General features: G+C 41.7%; 1 protein-coding gene across 3 annotated transcripts in view; it reads right to left on the reverse strand.

The window, feature by feature from the left end:
* The window catches only part of ASTN1 (astrotactin 1), an 842,387-nt gene that overhangs the window by 230,441 nt on the left and 590,481 nt on the right, over positions 1–21,465 (reverse strand). For 2 of the 3 annotated variants that reach the window (XM_068239639.1, XM_068239641.1), the window contains 2 exons: positions 14,940–15,047; positions 6,100–6,249 (listed from right to left, as the gene is read on the reverse strand). In XM_068239639.1, the coding sequence (XP_068095740.1) occupies positions 6,100–6,249; positions 14,940–15,047 (258 nt within the window). The remainder of the gene's footprint in view (positions 1–6,099; positions 6,250–14,939; positions 15,048–21,465) is intronic. The other variant, XM_068239640.1, reaches the window with a different exon arrangement.

Raw genomic sequence — 21,465 nt, forward strand, 5'->3', positions numbered from 1 at the left:
CGCTCCTGCTGGCTGGCATGTTGCGGGGGGGGGGCACCTCAAAGCCCCCCTCCGCTGCGAAATTCCCCCCTCCCTCTCCTACCTGTCCCCCCTGGTGATCGGGGCTGATTGGCCGGGGATCGCCGATCTGCCTTACGGCGCTGCTGCGCAGCAGCGCCGCTCAATGTAAACAAAAGAGACAAACGTCTCCTGGGTTTACATTTAGTCTGCGGGCCGCGATCAGCGGCTATTCACGGAGACCAGCTCCGTGATCTAACAGGAAACGACCGCTCGCGCAAGCGGCCTTTCCTGATTAATTAGGGAGGCACCTGGCGACGCAGATGTGCGTCGCTGGTCCTCCAGCTACCACTTTGCCACCGAACGGTATGAACGGTATGAGTGTGTGGTCGGCAAGTGGTTAACAAAATCTGATAACGATAAAAACAGACAAGAAGTATATTAGCGAAAGGGTATTAATGTTATATATTGTTACGTAATTCAACAGTACAGCTTAACCCAACCCTACCCACACACAACCCTCCCCTGGTGGTGCCTAAAACTAACTACTCCACTAGTGGCGCCTGACCCTAATTACCTCCCTGGAGGTGCCTAACCCTAACTACACCCCCCGGTGGTGCCTAACCCTAACCACCCCCCCCCCCCCGGTGGGGCCTAACCCTAACCCCCCGGGGGTACCTAACCTTAACCACCCTCCTGGTGGTGCCTAACCCTAACCAATCCCCCTGGTGTTGCCTAAAACTAACCGCCGCCCTGGTGGTGCCTAACCCTAACAACTGCCCCTGGTGGTGCCTAACCCTAAGCACTACCTCTGCAGAAACACCCTTTTACACATAGAAATGATAATATCTTTGATAACGTAAAATCTGTACATATAGACAAAATAATATGACAAAAACGATAACATTGCAAGCTTCTAAAACGATAACATACTTCAAAAACTATAATGTTCTAATGTTGTTAACGATATTTATTGTGGCACCTTTTTTCTGCTTTTTTTCGCCATATGAACGATAATTGCATTACAGTCTATGGCGGCGCCCTTTTCGTCAACACTCAGCTGGTGCCCTTTTTTCCTGCTACCAATTAAAGTTAAAAAATACATGTTTAATAGGGGGATCCATAATACTTAGTTTTCAGGGCACACTAAAGGTGGCCACTTCCAGATGGATTTCTAAACATTTTAATGTTCCAGTTTTATTCACAACCAGTTCCATAAAATACTTTCCACAAAAAGATTGCATTCTGATTGATGCCAATTAAAAATAAATAAATAAATAATAATAATAATAATATTGAGGAAAGGAAAATGTTGCTCAGCTACAATTTTGGTTAGTTATTTTAATCACTTCCATGATCAGACCAGGAACCCCTTGCTATTCTAGGGACTTTCTTACAAGCTTTAAAAAGTTTAAAACTTAAAACTAATATTGTTAGGAAAATATTGTGATAAATACATGTCCCTCCTGTGTGAGTAAGACTGCAGTGTGTATAACTTTATCTGCCTATTTTCTAGATTTCTAGAAGCATTTGTTAAGTAAACCTTAACAGCAGTTGCTCTTGCTTGGAACTTGCTTAGAGCAAACAGCTTGCTAGTCACTTGGTCAAACCTGTCAAATAGTTATCCATGGGTTCTCCTTAAATGAAACCAGAACTGAAAATAAACGCAAGAGATTATGAATTGCATGTGTGGGAGCACTGGCATATAGAACTTTTTTGGTGCAACATACTATGTTTTTATGGTAAGGAGTTACACTTTAACCCTGAACTGAGCACAAATCTGGTTCATGAAGCTTTGAATAAAAATTAAATAAATAGCATTTATGTTTTTGTAGCTCTGTATTACTACCAGGATTGTTTGCACAGCCAGATAAAAGTGTTTACATTTTTTTCAGAAAAAAATCCAGGCTGCATTCAGGTGTAATTTGACTAATGCATACATAAAGCACTGAGGTTTTTTAACCCTTGCAATTGGGAAAAAAGTGAACACGGGTAATGTTATAAGTAGGATAGGGACTATATTTACTCATGTGTACCTCATCATGGGCGTTATTCATTAAATATTGGTAAAATTGCCATTTGCAGGGAGTGCACAGCAATTTTACCATTACTTACACTGACTACATAGTGGGCAATGTGTAATTAGTGCAACCCATGTTAGTTAGGTAAAGCGAGCATTTTTAGGGAGTCTCTACACAAATATGTTAATGTACCTTACCCTAGGAATACTCAGGTTACCTAGGTAACATGGGTTGCACTAATTGTTCAATTCATGCTATATAGTTGGTGTGAGTATTGCTCACTGCACACAGCAGCGTTGCCAATATTTAGTGAATATGTCCCGGGGGGAGGGGGGGTTGATGCTCTAACCGCTGGTAAAACTGCAGTGCAGAAGCAGCATACGACAAATGGACAATATTACCATTACTACCATCTGCAGTGTACTGTGCATTACACAATACCATAGCAACACTTGTGTTACCCATGTAATGTGGGTTTCCCTAATTGCCTATCCACTAATTGGGTAACTAATTGCGTAAGTCACAGTACACTGCTGGCAGTAGTAATGGTAATAATGACATACACCGCCTGTACATGGCAATATTACCGGTGGTTAGTGCTTCAACCCCTATGTCACATGTCAGTTCAGGTACGCTTTAAAGCAAACCGAAAGCAAAAATAAACTTTATGAGATAATGAATTGTATGTATAGTATAGCTAAGAAATAGAAAATTAGTAGCAAAGAAAAGAGTCTCAAATTGTTTTCTAGTACCGGAAAAGTTAAAATCCTCAGTTGTAATCTATGCAAAAGAGCTTCTCTGAGCTATTTAACCCACTGGGTCAAATACAGTCCTGTTTTCTGAAGCAATTAAACAGCCAAGAAACAGTGATAAACAGCTTGAAATAAGTCCAAAGGTTTATTATTTTTGCTTTGTTTTATAGCTTAAAAGACAGAGTGTGCTTTTAAAACTGCAACTGTGACAGTATGGTGCAATCAAAAGGGGAAAAGGACCCGCAACATCCACACACATTTAGACCAAAGGGAGCAAGGAACCAGAAAGCTCGAAAAGTCCAGTAGAAAAGAAAGTTCCGCTACACCAGTGGCTGGGTGCAAAAGGTTTCTCCATTTATTTTTTCATCAATCAGTGAGTACAAAAGTTAAAAAAGCTCACGCGTATCGGAGCTCATGGCTCCTTAGTCATAGCTTGTACATTGTTATAATGCATGAGTTTAAATAGTGCACAACCCTCCCACCCCAAGGAGGGAGGGAGACGTGGCCTGCGGCCTTAAAGTGACACATATGTATATATACCACATTAAAATTGCAAGAATATGAAATAACATAAAATAAAATCATGTATACACAGAGACATGCATAACACAACTATGTCAAAATGTCCAGATGCCCTAAAGAACATAAACATGACAAAAAATGGCAAAATTCGTGTAAAGATGCTGTTAAGTACCAAAATAATTATGACACTAAGAATTGAGGTCATATGTTAAATTAACATCCATTCTGGAATTTAAGCCCTGTGGAATCCTAGTCCCCAATTTCCAAATCCAGAAAGCCTCTCTTTTTCGCAAAACCCTGTACATATCTCCCCCTCTAGCAGAACGTAAAACCCTTTCCACCCCATGGAAAACAAAGCTCCTCATGTCTCCCTGGTGTGCATGAAAAAAATGCTTAGACACACTAGAGACCTGGGAGATGTAGGACTTGTTCCTGAGGCATCTGGAGGCTCCGTTATAATGTTCGGAAATGCGTTAGCGTAGAGGTCGTGTGGTGCAGCCTACGTATTGCAACCTGCAAAGGGTGCAGCCGACAAGATAGACCACATGATTCGTACCGCAATTAATGTATTGCTTGATACGAAACTTGGTCCCATTGGACATGGAAACTATCTCGCGGGTCGCACCATGCACAGTACAATACCTGCAGGTATTGCACCCACATTTGAAAGAACCTGTATAAGTTAACCACGTAGGAACCCTCCTCTCCGAACTGGAGAAAAGGCTCGGGGAGAGCTGGGACCCCAGGGTAGGGGCTCGGCGTGCGGAAAAACCACAACCTTGGCTCAAAATTTCATGTCCAATGGGACCAAATTCCAGAATGGATGTTAATTTAACATATGACCTCAATTCTTAGTGTCATAATTATTTTGGTACTTAACAGCATCTTTACACGAATTTTGCCATTTTTTGTCATGTTTATGTTCTTTAGGGCATCTGGACATTTTGACATAATTGTGTTATGCATGTCTCTGTGTATACATGATTTTATTTTATGTTATTTCATATTCTTGCAATTTTAATGTGGTATATATACATATGTGTCACTTTAAGGCCGCAGGCCACGCCTCCCTCCCTCATGCATTATAACAATGTACAAGCTATGATTAAGGAGCCATGAGCTCCGATACGCGTGAGCTTTTTTAACTTTTGTACTCACTGATTGATGAAAAAATAAACGGAGAAACCTTTTGCACCCAGCCACTGGTGTAGCGGAACTTTCTTTTCTACTAGTATGATGCAATGTTATAGAAAAAAAAAGTTATATAACTGAAAATACAAATATGAGACTCTTTTCTTTGTTACTAATGTTCTATTCCTTATCCATATTATACATACAATTCATTATATGGTAAGTTTTTTTTTTCTCTTCAGGTTTGCTTTTCGTAGAATAAATTGATCTTTTCCACTTGCCATGGAAAATGCTAAATATTTTTGTATAATGTTTTAGATTTCTTAGTTTCAAACAAACTAACATGTAATCATGTTTAACTATATTAAGCAACATTAAAGCGGAATATAACCTTGCATTTCAACTTTGCTCTAAAACATTATTTACAGCATATTATATGCAACCAGCATATTTTTTTTACTAGACCAGCATTGGAAGGGTTAAACACAGAGGTTTAAAGTTCCGTGGAGAGATATGCAGAAGTTCAGATAGATACATTTTAACTAAATAGAATGTAACAAGTGAGAAATGTTACACACTCTTTGGCTGTCCTCCAGCTCCTTCTCAGTCAGAGAGATGAATCACATTCCACACTTAGATACATTTATGTAAACAAAATGTATCTATGTCAGCTTCGGATGCGTCTGCATATCTCTCCAGGAACTTTAAAGCTCTGTGTAACCCTTCCAATGCTGGTCTAGCAAAAAAAAAAAAAAAATGCTGGTTGTATATAATATACTGTAAATAATGTTTTAGACCAAAGTTGAAATGCAGGGTTATATTCCGCTTTAAGACATCTGACAATTCGCACACAGAGTTATTAATTTATTATTCAATTCACTTTTTCTCCTAATTTTTTCCTAGGTGAAATTTTCACACCTTATCAATAAAATGCCTTTTGAGCCACCAGCAAAAAAAGAAAATACAGTGCTTAGAATAATTTTGACAGTAATTTTCCACCTACTTTTTGGTACTATTTTAATTGCAGAGTGTTGAATAGTTATTTTAAGCAAAATATGAACATTATCTCCTAGGAGAAAACTTAAAGGGGAACTTCAGCCTAAACAAACATACTGTCATTAAGTTACATTAGTTATGTTAATTAAAATATATAATATAATCTCTTACCGACACTGTTTTAAAAGAACAAGCTAATGTTTGTGATTTTATGGGGGCAGCCATCTTTTTCATGGGGCAGCCACCTTTTTGGTTGAAAGGAGGTGACAGGGAGCATGAGACACAGTTCCAACTATCCTGTTTCCTGATTACCCCTCCCAGCTGGGCGCTTGGCTTCAAATGTCAAATTCAAAATTTAAAAAGACATATTTGCGCCAAAACAGCAGAAGGAGAACGACAAAATCAGAAATCCCATCATGCTTTGCACAGCATCAGGGGAAAAATGCCTGGGCAGTTTTCTTCTGTGCAGCTAAAAATTAGGCTTGGGTAAGAAAAACAAAGTTCTGATGCTGTGAAACTGCTAAAGAAACACCAAGCCTTTTCAGTGCTGCTGAGTAGATTTTTAGTCTGGAGGTTCACTTTAAGAGAAAAAGTAAATTGGATCAGGCCCAATATACCTCACAGACAGGATCCCTTTAACACTGTATAGATAAGAGTGAGAATCAGCATTGTATACATACCATCGGCAATGAGGTGCTCTGGCACATGTAGGGTTATCCTCACTATCAAAGGGCAGCTGATGTGGGAGGAGCACACCAAGCCAATAACACAGCTGGTGATGCTAAGGAGAGTCAGCGTCATCTTGTTCACAGGACTTCTGGGTGAGCCAACTGTCACAAACAAAACACAAGGCTGACATAAACTCTACAACTACACATATTATACACGGGCTAAAATCAAATTATAGACCACACTGACCACATAGGGAGCCAGTCAGGACAGTACAGTAAATTCTACTGACTTGTTTTTGAAGTCCAAGTTTCATGGCTGTGGTCTTGGCCCTTGCAAGTCACTGACATGGAACAAGGATGCACATCTTGTGTCCTTTCACTTCTCTCTACCTATATGCTAGTTCCGGATCAGAGACAGCCTAAGTAGTTAGGCCAGGATAAGGATAACAGCATTGAAACCTTTCAAAACAAGTCAGCAGTATCAGTGTTTCTACTTAATTGTGTGAAAAACAGTTAAAATATAATTGAACTGATAACCATCCTTATAATGTACCATTCCAACAGTTACAGGAAAATAAATATAATAATGTGGAACTATAAATCTAGGTAAAACAAACTATATCCAAGACATGATGCCTCTATACAAAGCTTCAGGGGGCATGTGCAGAATTCCCATAGAAACAAGCAGACTCATTAGACAGGAGGATAACTCAACAACATTTTAGGATGTGCCCCTCCCCCTAAATTTGTGTACCCCTTCACACATGGTAATCGGATCCCCATGACCAGAAGGGCCCTCTGCAAAGAATCATGTAACAAGAGTGGCCACCATGACCCTCACCCCAATAATTGCACCTTCTCTGTAGGGTAGGCTGCTATCAGAGAGGAGGAAGATAAAAAGTGTGGAACCCTGATGTCTCTCAAATCTTCAAATAGCTGCAAGGGCTGCCATTATTCAGAAGTTAGCCCCCCTGCTATTTTACCACTGCCTTTATCCAGGCTAGGTGTGAAATTCTTCAACTGTAACTGTATATAGAGCTGCCCTGAGTGTTAAAAATGATGCTCGGCTCACTTTAAATCATGGCTGTTTGCGTAGTAGATTTGGAACCCCCTTGTGGTCTTTTTGGTAAGCTGACGTTCAGAGAGGTCAGAGAAGGTGGCTGGTGGACTACTTGATACCCACTATGCACCAGACGCCAGAGAGAGTGTGAGAGGGGGGAGACCTACTCCAAAAATAGGCACTAGCATGATGTGCATGACTTCTGGTGCATTCGATATCACATACCACAGACGTCACAATAAGCCCTATTTCAAAAATAAGCCCTAAATATAGATCATAAAAAAGTCAATCTAAATAGCTACCAGGAAGTTATGGTATACATATAAAAAAGGAAAACTCAATTCTTGAGAGAAGAATGCAGCAGGACACAGACCCCTCACAATGGTAAGCAAAGCAAAAAATAAAAAATCATACCCAAAAGAATCCACAAGGCCCAAAACAATGAGGGTTGGCAAGTACCAGGCTCTCTGTAAATGTAGATTGTTGTACTTTGATGCCTGCGCAGTAGAGTGGACCCGATTGGGCTCAGCCATTTCTGCTGGAGCCCGAGGGGGAAGATGGTGATGCCACTGTGCTGGATTGTAAAGGTAAATATTGCCGTGTGATGCTGTCTGGGGTTCCCAGTAGTGATGCTCGGATACCCCTTTTCAAAATCCGGATCCAATTCGGATCCGGATACCCCGATATCCGATCCGGGTCGGATATCCGATTTTAAAATTTTCCGATCCGAATCCGATCTGCAAATCGGATATCCGACCACAGTATCCCAGCTATCTGGGCAAATTCGGATATCCGGAAGTGGCCTTTAAATTGCTTTAAAAACGTTTTTAGGGTATATGAGGCATGCAGCATCATTATTTTGTAAAGGGGAACACTAATTGATGATGTGGGGACTTAAAATCCCCCCCCCCCCCCAAAAAAATAGCTGTAAATTAACATCAGGCCTAGGTTCCAGACAGCAGTCGTGCAGCCCACATTGTGTCCAAAGTCCAATCGCACAACTGGGACATGACAGTTTTCACCTCAGACACCTCCAAAAAATTACGCAGCAATTGTGTTTTGGGTTAAATAAAGGTGGTATCAGTGGCCCGTGGCACCCTGGTGGTGGGAGCTGCACAGGCAGCAGGAGCAGGACAATGCAGCAGCAGCAGCAGGTGTAACGTGTGCCAGGAGCATGCCGGATGTGGCACGTGCCAAGTGCCAGTCAGACAGCAGAGGAGAAGACACTAGTGCACACTAACTGTCACACTGGCACTGCTCACAGCACAGCAGTTCTGTAGAAAGCTAACACAGTAGTACTACTACTCTAACAACTACTAGCACTGACTGCAGTACTACAGTACTAACTAAACAATAGAAGACTTGTATGAGGGAGGGAGGCAAGGTGAGGCCAGCACTGCGATTCAAAGTATTTATTAGGATAATCAATGGTTAAGATCACTTACAGTCAGCATTTGGTCGGGTGCAAAGCGGATGTAGTGGGCGCCAGGTCTAGATCCCCCCTGCGGACGTCCGGGGGAACCCCATTGCGGTGAACAAGCGCTAGACGCGCGAAACGGACGTCTGCAGGGGGATCTAGACCTGGCGCCCACTACATCCGCTTTGCACCCGACCAAATGCTGACTGTAAGTGATCTTAACCATTGCTTATCCTAATAAATACTTTGAATCGCAGTGCTGGCCTCACCTTGCCTCCCTCCCTCATACAAGTTTGCTGATTGCTATTCAGCCTATGCACGCCTTTCTACAGGATTAACACTTGCATCCAATACAGCGTATTTAGGTCTAGTCTACATCTCCTGCTGCCATCTTTAAGAGTGCTGGAACTTTGCTTTCCTTGCTTTGTATAAAAAATAGAAGAATCTAGCTAAACAATAGAACAGGTGTGACTAGATTACAGAGAGCAGATACAGGACAGGTATAGCAGTAAAGCTGGGTCTGCTAACTACAAAATAGTACAATAATCTATCTAACACAGAAGTAGTATAGTAGTAGAGTAGGACAGGTGAGAGCACAGGTAACTAGAGACTAGAGCACAGAGCAGGGCAGGCTGCCTTGCCAAGGCACAGGGCCTAGCTGCTGGCTGCAGCTGCAGCAGCACCAGTGACAGTCTCCCTCCCTAGTCCCTAATCACACAAACTAAACTGTCTAAAATACAATCTATCTACAATACAAAGCAATACAGGTGAATATCAAGTGTTGGAGTGTAAAAACGCTAGGTGTATTGAACAATAAATGCACTTGCACAGACAAAAAGCACTGGAGCAGTTCTCTCAGTACTATCAGTCAGTAAGTCGCAAGCAGGACGAGTGAGGCAACATGGCGCCCGCTATTTATAGAGGGGGGCTTGGCCAGGCTCCCCCTCTGTGATTGGCTGCAGTCAGAGGGCTGGGAGCCCTCTGATTCGCTTGTAAGGACTCGAGGTGACGTGACGCTATCTGAGCGGATGACGCTATCCGAGCTCGGATAGCTAGGATATCTCCGGATAGCTGCTTGCTATCCGAGTGCGCTCGGGTAGCACAGCCCGGATAGCTAATACTATTCGAGCTCGGTATTCGAGCTCGAATAGTGAAAAAAGAGCTAGGATATCCGAGTATCTCGGATATCCGAGCTCGGATGAGCATCACTAGTTCCCAGCACTAGTTCGGTGCTGCACAAGAAGAAGGAGGACACCTCATTAGGATCCAGAGGCTTCCCTTTCCTGAGGTAAGTAACCCCCAGGGCTTCTTTTTTTCCCTTACAGGTTCTCTTTAAATCAGCTTTGGAAATGCATAACTGGCTGCAAATTGCAATGTAGAAGAACTTAATTACAAGAGTCTTGCGGAGCACTGAATACTTACTGTTTGTAGCAATTTACAGTGAAAGCAGAGTTTCAATTATTAATATTATATTTGGCTTCAGCAGGAGCAGTGAGACTCCATCTTGAAGAAGGCAAAGTGATGTAAGTTCCTTTGAGAGACAACCCACCCAACTAATCATAAACAGCACATCAGTCTTTCTTGGAATGACACTTTAATCGAACGTGATAAAGGGCTACTTATGTTCACGAATGTGAATAATATGTAAAGCTGTCCAGAGATTGAGATATTACCCACTATCAGTTTCAGAACAGACACGTTGCAACTTGCAAGCTGACATTAAGCACTCCGCTCTCAGCAACATAGGTGCAGACCAGTTAATCTGCCAGTCTGACAGCACTGAAGCGTGAAGGAGTGCAAAAACTCATGCAAACATCATTTTTCACCTTCCTACCCACACACAGTTGCTTCTCTATGAGGCCAATAAGCAGGGAATAAATGTCTGCAAAGACATAACTGTATTGAACTGGCCACTTCTGAAAGGAATAACCAAATATTACTTTATCATCTCTTTTGGAAGTCACTCATATATTTGGACAGAGAAGACCAGTACTACACCCAAAGATGATGAATGGCTAATATAACTTTGTGTGCAACTGCCATCGCTATTTATACCTTGCGACAAGCGTATTACACAAAAGCATTAGCACATATTTGTACACTAATCAATGCATTGCGTTATGTGTTAACTAGTTACGTGCATTAACTTTTGTGTTTTCTGACTTAAGGTGTGTACACACTACTCGTGTCTCATGTTGCCTGTCAGAGATCAGGATCCGATCCCTTTGGGCGGCATCTCTGGCCATTCTGTACAGACGCGTTTAAGATGTGTAGCTGACAAGGCGTTCTGTAGCTATGAGAAGGGGGCGGAGCCACGTGTGCATGACATCACCAGGCAAGTGGGGGAGCAGCACAGACAATGCAATTGGCCGTTGCGGGGGTACGTTCATCCACTGGGCAGATCACTCTTGGGTTGGGTATACACACACCTATCGGCTGAGTCGGTCGTTATCAGCAGCAGTCTTTACTGCTCCATTCTGTTCACCCCTACTTATGGGGGGGGGGGTCACATCTGGCTCCCTATACTGGGGGATGCTACCTAATACTATGGGCTACCTATACTGTATGCTACTTGTACTGGGAGGGGGAAGGGGAGGCGTGAGGGTCTACTTCAAGCCTCCTAATTCTGGAGGCACCTCAGGCAACCAACTATTGGGATGTACCTAATCCTAGGGGTACCTTTGGTGACCTATATTAAAGGTTACATCTGGCTACCTACACTGGCTGATTCTACCTAATACTGGGGGCTCCTCTTACTACCTATGTTGAGGGGCTACTTTGTCTATTTTCCCTGCTGTTTTTGATAAATTAAAAAAAAATCAAACTGTTATCCCAGTCAAAATTTTTTTTTTTACCTTAGTTAACCTTTGGTCATTATCTAGTTTAGTTTCCTAGGCACAGGGGTGACAAATTGGAATAATTTTACCACTGAACAAACTGAGCAGTGTGACTTACATTTATACAATTTATGAGGTCAACAAGGATAGGCCTAATCTACAAACAGTTTTACTAAACTTCAACAAATGTAACGATATCAGAAATCTATACAAAATGTCTAATTGGTGAAGACATTTACTCACTTGGAGGTCATCCATTTAAACAACCACTTGATGCACAAAAGAGTAAATTATACATTTGACTATGGAAGTGCTGCAACATTCAAATAAGACAACAAACAACTTTTTAGGGACCTGATCAAAAGATTCCAGTGCTGCCAAATGCATAGGAAAAAATAAGGTCTCCATTATTTTTGCCTAGCATTGATTAGCTTTTACATTGTGGAGCTAAGTTCCTGCTCATGAAGGTAAATAGTACAATGCCTAAACCAGTCTGAAAGTAGTAACTAATGATGCATTATCAGCCCTGGCTCTGACGAAAACCCAGCTGAGCAATGGATATTAGCAGTCGTGGATATTTCTGTTGTATTTCATGAAGTGTAACAGTAAAATGTAGTGAAGACCACACCTAATGGACCACAAAAGTCTACAGGGGATATTGGAGAATAACCACCATCATGTACAGGTGTAGCAGGATAATATCAGCATCCCAGAATCCTCTCTGTCTAGCCACTGATTCATCCTTTGCTTGGCGGTCTCAGAAGATTACATTTAGGGAAATGCAATCCTTCCAGAATGCTTTTAGTTTGTCCTACAGTAGAGGCCTTCTCCGTCCAGAATGTGCCTATCGAGATCCTCCCAGGTGGCATCTCAGTTGGCAAAACTCCATATGAAAAGGAAGAAGCAATTCTCAATCCAAATTCACATAACATTATAATGTTACCTTTTATCATAAAAAGCATTTAAATGTAAACCCACATGATTTGATGATGGCCATCTACAGCGCTGCGTAATATGTTGGCGCTTTATAAATACAATAAATAATAAATAATAATAATCTTCTTGCAATACAATCAGATAATATTCATTTTTGTTGAAAGTATTGTAAATACATTAGGGATAAATGAACTTACAAATGTGAGTTCACACATGCTTTTACCCTTCAGAAGTGCATCAACATGTGAACGTCACTCCCTGACTGTGTGGATGCTGCCATTTTCTAATGCAAACACCATGGCTGCCTATTGAAGAATAGGCCAACCAATCCTACACAGCATATAGAATGTTTCTAGATTATAGTGGTTTTAATTATTAGAGGTAGAAGCAATGAAGCACAACTGCCAATATTCGCAAAAGTGCCGTAAAGTTGCAATGTGCAGGGAGCACAAGGGAATTTTTACATTACTTATGGTGACAAGGTAGAGTAATGTGCGCTACACTACTTGCATGCTGTGCATTACCCTAGCAATGTTTACCTACATAGCTTGAGTCACACTAACTAAGCAAAGTGCTCTACCTTGTCACTGTAAATAACAGTAAAATTGCTGTGCTCTCCCTGCACACGGAATCGTTACCATGCCTTTGCTTGGAAACCATTACTCCTGTTAATTGCCTGAAGAAACAAGGTGAAATAGCTGCGAAACGCGTCACATTGTTTTGTGGAGTAGACAATAACATTTTCCTGAATTAGACAATTCGAGTCTTCAATGGGGGAGGTAAGTCCACCACTACCTCCCGTTTTCAAACTGTTCTTAGGCCTCGATTCATCATTGTCTTTGAGATAACTTTTTCCAGTTCGTTAAATTACTGAATTCGAAGTTTATCGATTTTTAGTTGTATTCATCAAGGTTTTTCCACATTCGGTAACGTGTCGGTAATTGATTCGATAAGTCTTGATGAATCGAGGCCTTAGTGTATTTTATTCTTCCTGGCGACTCTGTTTTATCATATTACCTGTAAGTTTGTCCACCCTTGGTGGAGAGGTGTTGCCCCCTATTTTTCGATCTACAGAGACTGTCATCTTAACCCGAGTGAGGTTGGGTGTAATCACCCCACCTACCTATACATTGGTTACCTTAGCAGTAACCCTTCCTTGTGAGCATTATTTATTCAATTAAAATCATGTAACAGGACTTTAACATACTACCAGGGGCGGCGCCAGGGGGGTGCTATTGGGTTCTGAAGCACCCCCTAAATTTGTCCAAGCACCCTATTAGCACCCCCTAAAAAACAGGTGCTGATTTTAATTTTTTAAAACAATTTTTTACATTTTGTTATTTTTTATTTTGTTGTAGCAGCAGCTGGCGCCGCTCTGTTGCTTTTATTTGAGCCGGCCCAGCCCTGCCTGCCAGTCACTATCCCCTGTATCCCCGTAGCCCAGCCCCAGCCCCGTCTCCATGGCACTCACGCGCTGTCCTTGCTGTGTGCGGCCGACGTCAGACGTTCCGTGCACAGAGCGCGCTGACGTGACGTCACTCGGCCAGGCAGCATAAAACTGCGCACGCCGCGTGTGTTGGCGTGGTGAGGGTGGAGACTAGAGCCGAGACGAGAGCTGAGACGAGAGCCGAGAGCCGAGACGAGAGGAGCCAGTCGGCGGATTGTTGTTTTGAGTCACTCTGTCCCTTTCTGTTCAGCGCGGGCATCGGGCGGGAGGGGTTGGGTCCCGCCCAGGGTCTGGGGACTGGACTGGGCCCTGGGGTATTTGCCTGCCTGCCGCCCGGCTGCCGCTACATATTATATTTATATAGCAGTAACATCTTATCAAGAACTTTACAGAGTACATAGTCAGGTTCTCGGAAGAGCTCACAATCTAATCCGACCATACTCTTATATCCTACCATATCATTATGTATTTTTATAGCACTGGAATATACTCCAGCACTTTACCACGCCCCTCTTTTGATGGCCACGCCCCCTATTTTGTTGACCATGTCCTCTTTTTGGCCACGCCCCCAAATTTTTCACAATACTTAGCCCCCCCTGCAAAATTATCCAGCACCTGTAGAGCACCCCCCCAAAAAAAATTCCTGGAGCCGCCACTGCATACTACACTATTGTGGGCTCTTGATTTCTTTTTGTTTTTACAAATTTGCTGATCGTGCTCTGCTTATGCACACTACAGTCTATTTCATATTATGGATGTATACTAGATCATCCATTATTCCTTATTTCTCTTCTGATGATATTGATATGTATCACAGTAGTAGTGGCAGATAGATACATTTATAAGAATAAGACTGTCCTTTCTGGCCCCCATTGTACCCAATGATATCACCTTTGTAAAAAGTCTGTATTTCACAAGAGTTTTCATTTTATTTTTTACTGATATTACAAAAATGCATCAGGAGAAATGAGACTCCCTAAACTGCAGCAGAAGTAATGAGACTCTACCGGATGGAATGAAATGACAAGAAGCACTTGATGTTGCTTACTGGTGTCACCAAGAGGCAAAAAAAAAGAAGCGGAATTAGCCAGTTGGATGGGTGGAATGACTTTAAAACACCAATTCAAATAAAAGTCATCCTTCTAGACTGACCTCGACTACGTCTTCGGCTCCGAGACGGGTCCGTATAGAACGTTAGTTGAGTGTCACTATCCATCTCCCCTCCGCACTCTCCTTCGGGGTTAAGGAAGGCCGAACCCGCTGTAAGATATAATTCATTGTCTTTTGATAAGCAAAAAAATAAAATAGGGCATCTCAGAGAAAGGAGGGTTGTGTGGGGATCGATGCGGTAATCTGATGAAATCTAAATAAGCTCTCGCAAAACATATTCCACAGCTTTAGGGGCCAGCAACAAATTGCAAAACGGCATACTTCCAAAGCCGGAGGCACACGGGAGATTAAACGAAGCACAAAAGAATATGTCAAGATATCTCATGTAGCTGGTAGCATTTGTCTCTTCATTTCGTGTCTCCCACCGGATCTTTTCTGTAGAATCGCTGTCTACAGCGGCTCCCCTCTGCTACCCTTCGGCCTAATGCATGATCGCCACTGGCTACCTGTTGAAATGTTACAATGCCACAAAGTTCCCCCCATTAACACATACCGATTCTTCTTCTTAATTATATTCCATTCAAGGGCAACGGAAGGACAGCAGGCTGCTGCACCAACAAGAAGAGCACTAAATCGTGGCCTTGACACAACACTGAATAGGACTCTTTTCAAGTGTGTATTATTCTTGGGAAAAGCAAATGAGCCTGAAATAATAATAATAAAGAGATAAAACAAAGATCCTTGTAGATTAATATTCACGATTACAGCATCGGTAAACACTTAGCAGAAGTTGATATAGGCGCTGACGTCTTTAGGTACTTCGTTGTAAATAAACATGAAGTCTTTGTTTTGCTTCGGATTCCATTATTTCCTCTCCTGCCTGATTCTAATAAATGGCCTTCAATCTGTTCCCTTACAGGGGGAACAATAGGTGTTTTAGCTAAATAGATCTGCAGACCGTTGTTGAGAGAGCGGTTCACTGGAGTGTCATGGCAGCAATTCAGACCTCTAATTGTCACGGTTGCTTCTTGCTGTCCTTCTGCTGCTCTTCAATTGAATATAATGCCACCTTTATAGAATAATTTCGAGTCTGCGTTTCTGAAATAAAAGTATTACAGAGGGCAGCATTGTCAGCGTAAAGTGTGTTATTGTGTAAGGAAGGATGAATTGATCATGCGTCTGGGCGCATTCGCAAGGCACTCACAGCTGCCAATAATGTCACATCATTACCAAGGACACTTGCTGCAGAGGGTTTATCTGCCTAATCTAACTGATCCAGACCCTGTCACAAAGAAACAGAGCTGATTGTATTCCTTTCAAGAAACAGATTTTTCCAAGCAAGCTTGACCATGGAATATGGAAAGTGCCAACTGCCAAATTATTATTTTTATTATTATTTGGTATTTATACAGCGCCAACATCTTCAGCGGCGTTGTACAGAGTATATTGTCTTGTTACTTAACTGTCCCTCAGAGGGGCTCACAATCTACAGTAATCCCTACCATAGTCATATGTCTATATCGTGTATGGTTCTGGGATTTGGGAGGAAACAGGAGTGACCAGAGGAAACCCAACCAGACATGGGGAGAACATACAAACTCTGTGTAGGTAGTGCCCTGGCTGGGATTTGAACTGGGGACCCAACGCTGCAGGGCAAGAGTGCAAACCACTACGCCACCGTGCTCGCAATGACGGCAAACTTGCTTTTGAGGATCTCTGTCATTTACAGACAGGGACGGATCTAGGGGGGCAGACGGGTCTCTTGCCCCAGGCACAGTTTGTTGAATTCTTAAAAAGGCAGCAAAATTTGGATGGGGAATGGCAGTTTAGGTGCCAAAACCTGACGTTTAGGCGCCAAAACTGGATGGGGAATGGCAGTTGAGGCGCCAAAACCTGACCTTGCCCCAGGTGCAACTTGGTCTAGATCCGTCCCTGCTCACAGATGGCTTAAGGGGCCCTTGGCAAGGCAACAGTCCTGGCATATACACAAAGCACTTGCCTAGGTTGCCTTACGGCTGATCCTATTCTGCTGTTATTCTTCACATTCAGTGGGCTGACATGAGATTCGCCATCCAAGAGAAATTAGTGAGGCTGCATACTTACTGCAGGAAAAAAATGTTTGTTTACAGGGTAACAAGCCTGATATGGCTCATTCAGAATGAAGCTTAATCCTGCTGAATAGAAATACACTAGAATTAGAATTAGAAATACACTAATTACAATATTTTGAATCAACTTCATTGTGTGTTTCAGGATCATAAAAACAGGCAGGCAAGAAGCGTTTTTGTTTATTAAACTAATGCCTCCCCTTCCCTCTCAGAACTAGATTACATGCACAATTCAACCTAGGCTGGTGCTTAGGACCTGCTGATTTTCCAGGTGTCTGGTTGACACCTTCTCTGCTCTCCGTCCCTACCTTCCCTTTCCAAAGAGGCTAGATATCAAGCAGAGGAGGCCAAAGTTATTGCCTTGCCTAGGGCCCCATTTTGCCTTAAAGCGGACCCAAACCAAACATTTTTTTAATTCAAAATATTTAGTTGCACTACTCTGATACATACAAGGATAAATAAACACTCCTTCAAGCCTATGAGCATATCAGTGCATGCTTTTCACCCTTCTCTTTTCTCAACTAGGGTTATACAGGTGGCAGCCATTAGCAATTCCTCCTTTGCTGGACAACACCTACTCCACCAGTTTGCCAGATTATGTCCCAGCAACTTGAAAGGAAGGGAGGGGTTTCCTCTAATAAATGTAAAATATTTTATATTTGTCATCATGCAGCTGAAAAAAGGCTGCTATTTATTATTATAATTTAGAAAATAGATTTTATTTCTGAAATCTTGTATTTTTAATTGGGGTCCACTTTAAACTCTGCTTGTGTTCTAGTCATTTAAGGTCCATGTAGATAAACATCTTTATATTGAAATAAACTGTGGCAGTCATGGCTGCAACTTCATACTTAAAGTGGACCCAAACTAAAAATACAAGATTTCAGAAATAAAATCTATTTTCTGAATTATAATAATAAATAGCAACTTTTTTTCAGCTGCATGATGACAAATATAAAATATTTTACATTTATTGGAGAAACCCCTCCCTTCCTTTCATATTGCCGGCAAATAATCCAGCAAACTGGTGGAGTAGATGGTGTCCAGCAAAGGAGGAATTGCTAATGGCTGCCACCTGTATAACCCTAGTTATGCAAAGAGGAGGGTGAAAAGCATGCATTGAAATGCTCATAGGCTTGAAGGGGTGTTTATTTATCTTTGTATGTGTCAGAGTGGTGCAACTAAATATTTTGAATTAAAAAAATGTTTGGTTTGGGTCCGCTTTAATTTTCTTCCTCCCAGATTCCACCTAATTTCCCCCTTCTTGATTGACACCTGCAGGAGGAAGATGGAATGGTAGCTCTGACCTTCTGTGTAATGAATGGGTGGAATAGTGTGCAGCAGATTGGTCTTATAATCTCTTTGCTACCAGAAAATAGACCAGGACCCAAGGACAACGTAGAGTAGTGGTTCTCATGAGACCGCTGTCCAATCACTGGTAAAAGGAGGGGGTAAGCTCCTGGCCTCCTCCCAGATGATGGCACTGTCCTGCCTCCAAATGTCAACAGGGACCCTGACTGTTCCTCCAAAGTCCAAAAGTCAACAGCCCCAGCCTGATGTTATTTTTGGAGCTTTCGGGAGGTGGGCAAAAACGCATCATTGTAACTGGTAATTTATCATGTAATTTAATGTGAGTATGCAGATCAGATTTCCTGACTTCTCCACTGGCTGCAAGCTGGCTGCAGGTATATGACCAGTGGCGTAGCTAAGGAGATGTGGGCCCCGGTGCAAGCTTTACATGGGGCCCCCCCAAGCACTCTATACATAACAATTGATTTGGCGCACCAAAACCTGCCAAAGACAACCACAGAGTCAGATTTGCAAGAAGGAGATGGGGAACAGTGTTTTAAGGATTACTACTATTCAAAGCATCTATAAAAGTGATTATTACCAGCACAGGACCAACAGAGAGCTAATACTGTGATGAAGGGTGGACCCTTCGGGGCCCCTCTGGCCCAAGGGCCCCGATGCGGTCGCTACCTCTGCACCCCCTATTGCTACGCCCCTGTATATGACCCAGAAACTACGCAGCCGAAAGATCAGCTTGACCGCGGGGAAAAGGGTATGTATTTTTTAAAAGGGCCTGTAGTAGTGGCAACTTCAATATTCCATTCTTTAAACAGATTATAAAATATCTTTTGTGGCGTGAAAATGCATCGCCTTAAAGTTAAACCCTGTTGCATAAGCCCAACTACAAGTACGGTCCCAAAAACACTATCTGATAGCTTAGTAAGCAGCGTGTCAGAATGTTACTTTTTGTCCTTAATGAGGCTTTGTCATTAATAAATAATTAAATCAAAAAGCTAGTCATGTGACATTAAGTAACCCGACTGAAGGAGTTAAAAACAGGCTCCATAGGTGACTAGGTGAGGCTGCTGCTTGACTTAGCATAACCAAGCTGCAGGAAATGTCTGGTGAACACACTTCTGACCAATTAATTGTAATTGGGCTTAGAGGGCACCTGAAGTGGCATGCAACATGATGAGATAAATGTGTATGTACTATACGGTCCCAATCCTACTTAGAACTAGACTGTGCTCCTTTTTTCTTATCGTAAGGGTCACAAAATCTAGGGCTTTAAATGGCAGTTTCTCGGCAGTCAGACTGTGGCAGGCAGACTGAAAAATTAGATGTTGCAAAACCCTGTGTAGCTGATAAAAAGACATCTGGGAGGAGCTAAATTAGAAGTTCAGGATTTGTATGTATGGGAGCCGTATAACATTAAAAAGCTACTCAAGTACCTGAGATGATCAAACTTTTAACCTTTAGATACAAAATAAGACCGTGGGATTACAGAAAAGTCCTGTTTAGGATTATGACTATAGATACAATTTTTTATCTTATCAATTTGTTCCCACTTCAGGTTTGCTTTAAGTAAAAACACAAGGCACACTTAAAAGTTAGCAATAAAACAGATATCTAAAACAACAGCTTTCATTGTAAAGGTAAGCAAGAGTAAGCAAAGAAATTGCTAAACCCGAAGCTGACTCAGAAAGCAACACACAGACACAGCCCTATAAAATTAGGCAGGAACAGCTTTCAGCAAATATTTTAGGATAACACCAACATATGCTCAATACAACTGCTGCTATCAGGCTATAAAAGTTATAGGTTTTCTGCAATGTTACATCTTAGAAAAGACACAAGTCTCATGGTCACATTGCTCTAAAGCTGAACTTCAGGCAATGTTTTTTCTCTTTTAAGTTACCATTAAATCCAGTTATGTATTCAATAAACAATGATTGAATAACTATTACCTACGGCCAATGTAATCTGTCCATATTTCTCCTTTTTTATATATAGTTCCCTGTACACTTTCGCTCACACTGGGATAGGGAAGATTTCATTCTGCTAGGTTGCACAGTGCTTTCACTCTAAAATTGGCAATACACAGTACAATCTGATCTTTCACTAGATCGATCACTTTAAAGCGGAATGAAACCCAGTATTTCTTCTTTGCTCTAAAAGATTATTTACAGCATATTATATACTACCACCATATTTTTTTTTTACTAGAACAGCATTCAACTAGTTAAACACAGGACTTCCAAGCTCCCTGCAGGGAAAGCTGGACGCATCCAAACTGGAGATAACATTATCCTGTGTTTACTTAATTGTATCAAGTGAGGAATGTAAACACTTCTCTGACTATGCAGACACTCCTGAACACAGTCAATCAACCAGAAAGCATTTCTGCGTACGTTACAAGATGAATAAACCAGTTATGAATAAAATGCAAAGGCGGCTCTCAGAGCAAAAAAAAAGTACTTTGGCAACGTGTAATTTCTAAATGAATTATAATACTTATGCAAAAAAGCAAATATGATAAGCGTATGGCATATAAAAAGTAGGAAAACATGTTTTTATTGAATATTATGTCAGGATTTTATACTGCTTTAATAATTTTGTCAAATCGAAATTTCACATTATCTTTCTCCATCAGCATCAATTGATTCTCATAATCAATACATATAATATGTATGATCATTTGTGAGTGGGCACACATATTGGTTTTCCAATTATCAATAAATTGATTAAAGGATTGCATCAAGTATGGAGATCTTTATAGGGTCACCTTGATTACAAGGGATGGAGAGGCAACATCAGGATTTGTTACTTTGCCTGATCTGTTCTGCCAAATTGAGGATAAAACACGGCACACACATCACATTTTGATTGGCCAATGACTGACCAATTTTACCACCTCCACGTAGCATGAGGGCCAACAGATTTTGAATACTATGAATAGATTGTGTAGGTAAGATCTCATACTACGTGGAGGTGGTAAAATTGGTCAGTTATTGCCCAATCAAAGTTAGATGTGTGTACCAGGCTTTAAAGGGTAGACCAGGGAACTAACTATGCTGGGCATGTTAGTTGGCTAGGATAACTATATTAACCAAACTAACCACCAGCTCGGCATGTTATTGTTGCATCCTAACTGTGCATTAAAAGAACAG

The sequence above is a fragment of the Hyperolius riggenbachi genome, chromosome 6 (assembly GCF_040937935.1).
Source record: "Hyperolius riggenbachi isolate aHypRig1 chromosome 6, aHypRig1.pri, whole genome shotgun sequence".
Classification (NCBI taxonomy): Eukaryota; Metazoa; Chordata; class Amphibia; order Anura; family Hyperoliidae; genus Hyperolius; species Hyperolius riggenbachi.